At 42.0% G+C, this 10,989-nt stretch overlaps 1 protein-coding gene across 1 annotated transcript in view; it reads right to left on the reverse strand.

Annotated features, from left to right (window-relative positions):
* FRY (FRY microtubule binding protein) overlaps nt 1-10,989 on the reverse strand; it is a 168,086-nt gene that overhangs the window by 22,454 nt on the left and 134,643 nt on the right. Inside the window, 5 exon segments of the mRNA XM_015424198.1 lie at nt 2,377-2,566; nt 3,190-3,356; nt 5,805-5,966; nt 6,655-6,855; nt 8,959-8,967. Of these exon segments, the coding sequence (XP_015279684.1) occupies nt 2,377-2,566; nt 3,190-3,356; nt 5,805-5,966; nt 6,655-6,855; nt 8,959-8,967 (729 nt within the window).

The raw sequence follows: 10,989 nt of genomic DNA on the forward strand, positions 1-10,989 counted from the left end.
TCTTTTAACTCACAGTTGTTGTCCTTCTTCAAAGAAGTCTGCTGACGAAGAATTTATGCCGGTAGCCCGGCTCGATCGGCCACTATAGAGTTGCTTGGCACTTGCCTTCTTCGTGGGAGGAGGTCAAAGCCCAATTCAGCTTCTTCCGAAGCTGGATTACGCCAACCTCACACTCCCTCTAGGGCGCTGCTGCCTGCTTGTCCCCCCCCCTCGCTGGGGAGTGATGCGTTGGGCTGTATATTGCCCAAACTGTCGAAAGTGGCCGTCGCTCGCTTCGCACGTGCTGGTTTCACTTTTGCTGGTTTGTCTTTCTCTGCCCTCTTCCCCGCCATCTTTATGGATTGTTTACTTTTATGAAAATCTGCTAAAGTCTCTGAAATACACCCACACGCTTATCCGTGCTCTGTTAAGTCTCTCAAAACAGATTTCAATGCTTTTTCTTCTGCTTCCCCCTTAGTATTTCGTTGTTTAGTTCATATGTATGGGAGGGGCCCCTCCTCCGCTCGCTTTTTTCGCCGTTCCCAGGGCGTAGCTTTCTTTTTAAATCCTCGTTTCGCTTTAACTCGACTCACAGTTCATTGTTGGTCGTACAACTTCGCTCAGCACACATTCAAAACGCTCAATCTCCAACACTTGTCCCGGTCAGCGGCTCTTGATTCATACAGACACTCAGCAGCAGGACCGTTGGGGCGGAGGAGCGCCTCAATTCCCCAGCATCGTGCTGACGAAGAGGTCACCCCTCAAAAGCCCCATGGCTAGGAGCCTTTTGCCAGCTCCGGGGGGGGGGGGTAGCGACCCGTCACCCCCCCTTCCACTGGTGCGCAGATCACATCCCCGGGAGGTCCAGGAGATGCGTCCGCCAGCGTGTTGCCATAAATCGGAAGTCCTAAGAAGGACTTGTTGATAATCTCTTTCAGGGCACCTTGAAACCCCTCATGGTCAGATTTAATAAGCCATGAAGGGCATGGGTCAAGGCTGCAAGTGGTTGGGCGCACAGCTGCAAGCAGTCTGTTGGCTTCCTCCAGACTGAGAGGGCTGAAGACATCCAAGGTCGAAACCGAAGACGTGCAATGGGCCTCAAGCTTGATCACTGTTTCAAGTGTGGCGCTAAGGTTGCGGCGAAGCACCAAGACTTTATCTGCAAAATAGCTCGCAAATGTCTCACAGCCAATGTCCAATTCCCTAACATTTGGTCTGCCCTGTGGCAGAGCTGTTATTGACCGAATCGTCCCAAATAATTGGGCTGGGTGAGAGCTGGCGGACGCAATCGTTTTCACACCCCTCTTCCCCTCCTCCTTCCTCTATGGCAGGCGAACTATAAAATGCATACTGAGCCTGACAACATCATCATCTTCTATTTTATGCACAGGCTGTTAACATCCATTTCTTTCCCACCAAAAACAAACAAACAAAAATCCTGCTTTATTTTAAATCTGTACAAAATCTTGGTATTTCCTGGGCAGGATACTACGCATAAGCAGTTTCTTGTGTCTGAAGAGGAGACAGTGCAACTGAGGGATTTTAGTAAAAAGCTAGTCAATTACCCATCAATTACCTCTTTAATTTGTTGACGACTGCAAGGGGCCAGTACCTGGCAATAATTAGCATAAGAGAAGGGAACCACTGGCTTTTTAGACAGACAGGAGGGGATCATTTGGAGATGTCAGCATACAGGTAGAAGGATTTTAGACGTGTTTTTTTAAAATAAGGTATTCCAATATTTCTATTCAGCACTGCTTTATCCATGGTCCTCAAAATAAAATGGAGAATTCTGAGGGTCCTGTTACAGCAGGGGGGCTTCACTGTGCATGTGTTGTAAAAACTGAGAGCAAACAGATTACCCTGGGCTGTCTGGAATTCTCCTGCAAAGGCAATATCACACAGAATCACCTCAGCAACCAGATTACCATAGAAAATCACCCTGGTATGGAAGCAGCCAAGGTTGGAACTGCCTTTTGTAGCCCTTGGCCCGAAGAAAGAAAGGTACAGGTAGAAGGTTACAGAGTAAGGAATAAGAAAGGCAACTTGGGGTGTTTGTGTGCATCCCTGGGAAGAGAACCCCCACCTTATTAGTCCAAAACAAAGACCTTGCAAACCAATGTAAGGGGTTTTCTACTTTCTTAGCGTCTAGGTATAGCATTCACAGACTTACTGCTTCTCTGCCGCCAAATCTATCACTAAAACAATTGTCCTCCATTAATTGATTTGCTTGACTATGATATGGATTGGGACATTTTCCTACCATGATAGAAGTTGATGAGTTCAGGAAATATTATCTGGTCCTGGACAGATTGACACCCCAAAAGTCTAAAGAAGACCTTGTTAATTTAATTAAAAAGGTCGAATTGCCTGTAGTTCTCACAACTATGCTCTTACCTTAAACAGGGAAGAGAACACATGAAAAGTGTAAACTGCACAGGAGCCATCTGAATCACACATCAGCTGGTTGATATGGCTACGCCAAGCTTCTTCTGCATCATCACAAGCTGCTGGTTGAAATGCAGCTAGGATAGCCGAAAAGAATGGCGAAGGAGGAGGTGATACATTCCTATCGCCCTCGCCAAAACTGGACAAAAGTAAACAAACAGAAAAAGCTAAGAATCAAGCTACATGTTCATTTATGCTCATGTACGTACAGCCTGAAGGTAGACAACAAAGATTTAAATGATCTGACTTGCCCTTACTCATTTTTTCTGTTCTATAAAATAGGTTGCCCTGGCCTGGATGGTCTAGGCTAGCCTGATCTCATCAGCAATGCTCTCTCTAAGCTGTGGAGTCTTGTGAGCAAAAATTCTATTTTGTGAGCTACTGGCATTAAAGTTGTGAGCAAGCAATTTGGCTGCTGCATTAATTACCGTTTGCTCTGGAGCCATCCTTCCTGAGCGAAGACAAAAATGTGTGAGCTGGAGGCTAAAAAACTGTGAGCTAGCTCACACTAACTCAGCTTAGAGGGAACACTGCTCATCAGATCTTGGAAGCTAAGCAGGGTTGGTCCTGGCTAGTACTTGGATGGGAGACTATCAAGGAATTGCAAGGTTGCTATGCAGACAAAGGCAATGGCAAACCACCTCTGTAGTTCTCATTGCCTTGAAAACCATATGGTGTCCCCATGTTGACTACAACTTTTCACAGAACTTTACACAAACACATGCACAAAAGAGGTTCCTATTCAATGTCACAAAGGCATACCTGGCAAGTGCATATTGATCCATCAGTCGATCACCTTTTTCTTCAGTCTCTGCCATATCTAGGCTAAAACTATCACTGTATTCAAAAGCTGCTGGGAGTTCATTGGTAGAGCCAGAGAGATCATCCTCCTGGACTGAGGTATCTTCCTCTTCTTGGGCACCTTCAGCCTATGGGGATTGAATTAAGTGCCATTTCAGGTGCATGGTATTTTAATCAGTAAAAAAAAGTATCTTGACCAATACTGAAAGGCAACAGTCAAGGAGTCTCCTTTAATTTTTCACATTTTTGAAATGCTTCCTAAAGAAGACAACCACATTGAATCATCAGCTGCCACTGTTAACAGACATTTCTTCCACATAATGACCTGAGTCAGCTAACGCAAGCTTTCTATGTACCCTGTTGACATTTTTGGCAGTAGTCAGTAGCAGAATTATTTAGATCTCTGTCATCATGACTCCCTCACAAAGGTGGTTAAGATGCTGAACTACAGGCTGTGAAAGGTTGGTAGTTCAGCAGTTCGAGACCCGAGTGGGCTGCATGACGGAGTGAGCTCCCGTCTCTAGTTCCAGCTCCTGCCAACCTAGCAGTTTGAAAGCAAGAAATTTCAAGTAGATAAATAGGTACCACTTCAGTGGGAAGGTAACAGCGTTCTGTGCGCCTTGGTGTTTAGTCATGCTGGCCACATGACCACGGAAATGTCTTCGGACAGCGCTGGCTCTTCGGCTTTGAAACGGAGATGAGCAACGCAACCCTAGAGTCAGATTCGACTGGCTTTCGAGCAAGGGAACCTTTACCTTTACTATATATGAACAACCACAACACATAACCTATAAAGAAGGCCATCAACTGGAATTGCTTGTAATACAAGCCATAGACCCTTTCATATCTTGAGCAGCATATAAGAACATAAAAAGAGCCCCGCTGGATCAGACCAATGGTCCATCTAGTCCAGCATCCTGTCTCACACAGTGGCCAACCAGTTCCCCAGGAGGGCCAACAAGAGGGCCAGGCCCATAACCAGATTTTTTTTGTTAAGGGGGCAAATATCAGGAGCAGGGAAGAATGCCAACCCCCCCCATATGCCTACATCACCTGGAAGTGACGTAGGCGCACTGATGATTTTGCGCTCACTCTAAGCGCTTATACTGCTTTTTGCCTCTGACTCCTGGCTATACACTCGGGCCAATGTCACAAGTCTCACCTCATGTCAACCCTGCCACCTCAAAAACAGCAGTGGGTCTTCCCCTGATGTTACCTCCCAGCTCTAGCATTCAGATGTTTAGTGTTTCTGAGCATGGAGATTTCCCCTCAGTCACCATGGCTAGTAGTTACTGACGGACCTATCCTCCATGAATCAATCTAATCCCCTTCAAAAGCCATCTATGTCTGTGGCCATCACTACATTGGCAGCAAATTCCACATTTTAAACACATGTACCAGAGGATACCTGGGCTTTCTATCCCAACCTTGGTAAGTATCGGAGACCATTTCTAAGTTTCCATCTGACTCAGGCATGACTTTACAGGTGACAGAGAGGGCTGCTTTCAAATGAAAATCCAGAAAGCTCCACTCTATGTATGGAGCTCACTACACAGCCCTTTGGGTACTGATTGGCATTGTAAGCCTAAGCACAGTTACACCCTTCTAAATAAATTCAATCCTATGGGCTAAGGAGGGTGTACCTCTGTTTAGAATTGCAGTGCAAATCTTGTTGGCCAGTGTCAGTGCAGCATCTAGAGTGAAGTTCTGTCATCCATTAGGGAGTGATGTCCTTGATACCTTTCCTTTTTGCATTCTCTTAAATGAAAATAAAACCAAACTTGGCTTTATGTCCGGCAGCTTGACTATATCAGAACTATCAGTTTATTTTAGACAGTTATTGCTGTTACTACTGCTATGTAAACTTCTTCAGTTAATATTATCATCTTTATAGCATCTATCTCTCTGATCCTGAATTGTGCCAGTGTGATGTGTTTACAAAACGAAACACTGCAGTATTTGACAGAGCACTGGCACAGCTACCAACATGTCCATATGCAGCAGCATCAAGAAAATGGTTCTGTCTGCCTCTGGTTTGCATTATAAAGCTGTGTTTAGATTTTGGAAATGGAAGCATTTCTACAGAGAAACAACTTCAGAATAAATGTATGATAGTACTACAAAACTTTACCAACCTTTGATAAGTGTGTCCCAGCCAAACTTCATTTTCATACACACCAGCTTTTCCATTTTTTAAAAAAATAACTCAGTATAATCAAAGTTTTATATTCCTAAAGTAGACCAAACAGGCAAGGGCTGAATTCAGTGTAATCAGCTGCACAATGAAGCTCCCACATTTCAGGAGAAAAATGGAATTCATGCTTACACCCACAGGGCAATCTTTATACGGCCCCATTAACTTTGCTAGAAGCGTGCGGTACTGGCATTTCACAAGCTCTGTTAACTTGGAAATACACAGACTTAGTTTGGAACTAATTACAGTTGGATGTGCTGTATTAGACCACAAAATTTCATTCTAAAACCCTAAAATGACGGTTTTTAACATAAGAAAAAATGTATCCCCAATCCACTTCAAACCTCCCCCCCAAGGCATTCTTAGAATAATGTGAATTCACCTTTGAATCTTCAGACACTTGGAGATTATTCATTTCAGGCAAAGAAGCATTGAAACTAGAAGTTCTGGAGCTGAAAGAAGGCACTGTCGCTGAAGCTGCCTCGCCAGGTGTGGAAAGGGGGTCAATGTGGTTCGTGTCTTCGGAAGGGGAAAGCGTCATGATCTGTTAAAAGAGGAACACAACTAAGAGTACAATCCACTTGAAAGTCCTCCTGTGCAAATGCAACTGAAATTAATGGGAACTACACAACAGCTCCCATTCATTTCCCATGATGCTTCTATAGGAGGACTTAGCTTTGACAATGCCCAACATGTGAATTCATTCTGAGCACCCTCTATGATAATACTTAAAGTTACATATTTTCCATTGTTGATTACTGTTAAATTTAAGTTTGTGGCTAAGCTTTTTGCATAGATCTTAGAAAGAAATTAAGTTTGTGGTTTTATTACTAATTCCCTAAGCTTTTTGCATAGATCTTAGAAAGAAAAAGTACTTAAATATTCCATTACTTGTCTTTTTGTGCCATTTTACCAGAAACAGAAGCTTTGTTTTTGTAAATCCTACATTACAAAATGTGCAGAGTTCAGATGGGATCTTTAATCCAGTATGACTTATAAAAATGCACTGAATAAAGCACTGCTTATCAGATCTGACATTTCCTGTGCACAGCCTAAATCTCTTCTACATTTGCAAATGAAAATAAAACAGCAGGCAATAAGCGAATACTTACCTATGCAAGATCCACCCCTTCCTATTGCATGCATTCAAACTCCTTTCGAACACAGGGCATAAGGAGACACTTAAAAAATATATAATATAGCTACTAGCAGCCTATAATTTAACTACTTACTAGCTCTGATTGCTCTAGGATTTGGCTGGTTGTTAGATCCTCCTCCTCCGATGACTCATCAGAGTCTTCGTGGTTTATTTTGTTTAGGCTGGGCGTACTTCCTGAAAGCTGGCTTTCTTCCAGAAGTTGCATATCACACTTGTCCAGACTATCAAGAGAACGCCTGCGTACTCCCCAGTTGAAATTGTCCATGCTTTCACCCTGAAATCACAGCACTGATTGTTTTCTCTGTCACCATACAAGTACTTTTTTCTGCTGAACGTTTTATTTAACATCTCAAAATATTGAGGCTTATATCTTTAAAGCAGGAAAATTCTCTTCATAAAAAGTATTACTAAATTAGTATTTTTAATAAATCCAACAATATGCCATTTTAAAGGGCGGTTTACGACACTGTGGTCTGGTCAATGAATGAAGCTTCCCTAGATCCCAAAAACTCTCCTGGATCCCAAGGCTAAGTCTTCAAAATGGGCAACACTCTATTCAGTTCCAGGTGGCTTACACTGCGAAAACCTTTTAATGACCGTAAGATTCCCATTACAGAAGTAACAAACACCACCTACTAGGCAGCATTTCTGGTGTATTTCCACTTGAATTTATGCGGAATAATTTAAACTGCTGTAAGAATTCTTCTATTCGTGATTTTTAGCCATTTTATGTTCACAACAACAGAAAACCACAAGTAAAATATTTTAGACTTTCCATATTACATACATGAACACATTACTTAAGAGCAGGACTAAGGCAGATCTGGATGTATTTTCAGTTTGACATGCACAACATCAACATCACAATTGGCAGAATTTTTCATTTCAATTCAGCCTCCACTATGTAAATTTGAAATTATTTTTTCTGAAGCATATTTTTTTAAAAAAAGACCCTCTTTTAAAATATATATTTAAAAAGAAGCATGCCCTATTTAAATATTATGTCTAGTTCAGTTTTTGGTCATTCACATGCAGGTAGACATGCTTGATTCTAACAACAAAGCATGAATGGCTTCAGGGCTATCTTTCTGTTACAATTTTTTTTAAAATCGAAGATAATTGTAGCTAGACCAGAAACAAATACACACAATGAAATCGTAATGTGGTGATAGAGTTTAGAGAGTATTTAAAAATGAACTAAATAAATCAAACCCCACTTCCTCCAGCAGTGCTTGGGAAGAGAAACCTAGGTCCCAATATACAGAATTGACAACAGGTCCTACGATCACACCTGTGCAAATAATTTCTCTAATATGAGCAGGGTGGCATCACAGCAACAAGCTCACACCACATCATAGCACCTCTTTGTAAATCTGGAAAAACTGAAATTTGGGTTTCCCCCCCATTTTTCATGAGTGAGGGCACTGTCTTGGGCCTGCAGATCACACTGATGCAGTTACTTGTACAAGTGAACTTCCAGTTTGTCACGAGAGAGACTCAAGGAGGAAACATCTTTTTTTACAGGATCTGAAGAAGTTCCATCTGATTTTGCAATCTGGAATTTCCTGTATTGTATGCAGTTGTAAATATTTGTTTCACAGCTAACTACAACTGGGGGGGGGGGAAACAACTCCAATGACAGTTTATATATGCACTTTACTGTTGTATGGCTCTGCCTCCCCCAACCTCTTCCAATGCTATTCACCAAATAATGGCAGAGGATCCAGTAAAATTCCTTTTGAGGAGTGTGTGTGTGTTCCTCTAAACTATTTGGCACTGCATGACAGGATCTCCTAAGCAATTCTACAAAGATGTAAAGATCCCAGAAGTGATGGAATCATCATGAGGATGATCGTTCAACATGTGAATGCTACTGTCCTATGGCCTAACACCGCCATTTTTCATGCTATTTGTTATTGAACTAAAAGCACACGGAAAATGAATTATATATAAATCCATGTTCTCAATAGTTTAAGAAAGCTGTACAGAACCTAAACTATGTTTATAAATGACAAAAAAGTGGGAAAAGAAGATGCACAAGTGATCCCCTTACAGCTTTTTCTTATAATTCATGGAATGCAACATAGGGATGTTACCCATGTTGATATCTGTAAGCAAAAAATTACTTCTGGAATTCATGGATTTTACCATGGACCAAATCCATGAATTGCATTTCAGGCATTAGAGCAGAAGTAACAATTGAACTACTTCTCAGCTTTTTTGGAATATTAAATCACTATCTATATCATAGCATCAGGCAGAAACTCCTTCATACACATACACACACACACACACTGAAAGAGACAGAATATATAACAGAATACAAACAAAGCATTACATCCACTAGCACATGTGAGTTCAAATAGCATCATCTTACCTGAAGTTCCTGAATAGCAGATACAACAAATAGGAAACAAATAAAGAAAAGTATTTGTAAACATACTTAGTTTAAACATACTCTTATAAACATTTGTCCTACAACGTAGTTTAAAGCTACCAAATGAATAAATATGTTTCCGCCTAAAATATATGATATTGACTTTCATAGCAGCTGGGATCTTATATATCCACCTACAGTTGGCAAACTCCAGGTTGGGCCTAGAGATTTTCTAGAATAACAGCTGATCTTCAGATTGCAGTAGGGTTGCCAAATCCAGGTGGGGACTGGAGATCCTGCAATTACAACTGATCTCCAGACAACAAAGGTCAGATCCCCTGGAGAAAAATGCCTGCATTGAAAGGTGGACTCTATGGCATCGTACACTGCTGAGGTCCCTCCCTTTCCCACATCTCACCTTCCCCAGGCTCCGCCCCAAAGATCTCCAGGCATACCTCTACCCAGAGCTGGCAACCCTCAGCTACAGAGCTCAGTTCCCCTGGAAACAAATGGCTGCTTTGCTCTGTGGCATTATTCCCTCCTCCTGCTCCCCAAACTTCAGGCTCCACCCCCAAATCTCCAGAATTTCCCAACCCAGAGTTGGCAATCCTAATACTGTGTGTTTGTTCACACGCTAAAACACAGATCTTTCAAGTCAACATAGGGGTCTAAATTAACAGTGCCATCTGAAGCAGAGTTGTTATACCCTAATAAATTCACTAAAGATAATAGGCTTAGAATGGTACAGTTCTGCTTAGGTCTGTAGTGTTAATCATTGAAACTGAATGAAGTTGCTTCTTTCGAACTCAAGAACCCCCCCCCTTTTTTTTTGAAAAAGTTATTTGTAAAGGCATTTCAGGGCAAAGCTGTTAGACTCAATAACAGGAAACACATTACAGCATTACCTAATTATGTTGCTATTGTTAAAAACGAACACATTTTTTTCCCAATTGAAGATTTTATATCTTAAAAACAATCATCCTAGTACAGAGTGAACCTCTTCTCTGGAATGTGTGTTTTTAACATTGTCTATGGCTTTCTCAGACTTTGAAACCAGCAACCATCTCCTCTTCCATGCGTAAGGTGAGGAGTTGTCCCTTAAGATGACTACCGTTTTAGGGGAACTGCATATTTGGCTCAGCCCCAAATTTTGGCCATCAGAGAAATGGAACAGCGTTGTGATCCAACATGTCCCTCTAGTAACTATTGTTCTAATTCCTAAGCAGTTAATTGCAATTACTTGCCCATGAATGTTGGTTATTTTTGAGACAAAAATTAGAATACAATTCTTTTCATCATCCTTATTATCATACAAAGATCTATGGACAATGTATGGATATAGTTAAAGCAAAAGGCTCTCTGTTTCTTAGTAGACAGCACAGAAACAGCTGCTGTCACATAAATCTTGGGCTGCCAGGCTGAAACCTGAGGAATATGTATTTAAATGAACCAATAAACTGGGAATCAAAGAGGCTACTTTTCTTCTGTTCTAATTCCTAAGCAGTTAATTGCAATTACTTGCCCATGAATGTTGGTTATTTTTGAGACAAAGATCTATAGCCAATGTATGGATACAGTTAAAGCAAAAGGCTCCCTGTCTCTTAGGAGACAGCATGCTGTCACATAAATCTAGGGCTGCCAGGCTGAAACCTGAGGAATATGTATTTAAATGAACCAATACATTGGGAATCAAAGAGGCTACTTTTCTTCTCTGCCTTCCTTCTCCTTTTTTTGCAGTAGTCAGGGGTCATTTCCTGCAGGAGCGCACAGGAGCGGAGCTCCGGCAGTAAAGAGCCCAGGGGGCGGGCACATGCAACAAGCCCCACCCCCTGCTCCCACCAGCCTTCAGTCAGAGCAAGAAGCAGCCAGATAAGCTGCAGAACCCCCCAACCCCCTGGTCCAAAATAGTCCAGTGGCACCTTTAAGACCAAGTTTTATTCAGGTATAAGCTCTCCCTCCTCTGTGAGGACAGATCTGCACGTCCCCCCCCCCAAATAGCTAGCAATCCAAAACAGTTCAGTGGAGCCTGAG

The sequence above is a fragment of the Gekko japonicus genome, unplaced genomic scaffold, assembly GCF_001447785.1.
Source record: "Gekko japonicus isolate JY-2015 unplaced genomic scaffold, Gekko_japonicus_V1.1 scaffold1403, whole genome shotgun sequence".
NCBI lineage: Eukaryota > Metazoa > Chordata > Lepidosauria > Squamata > Gekkonidae > Gekko > Gekko japonicus.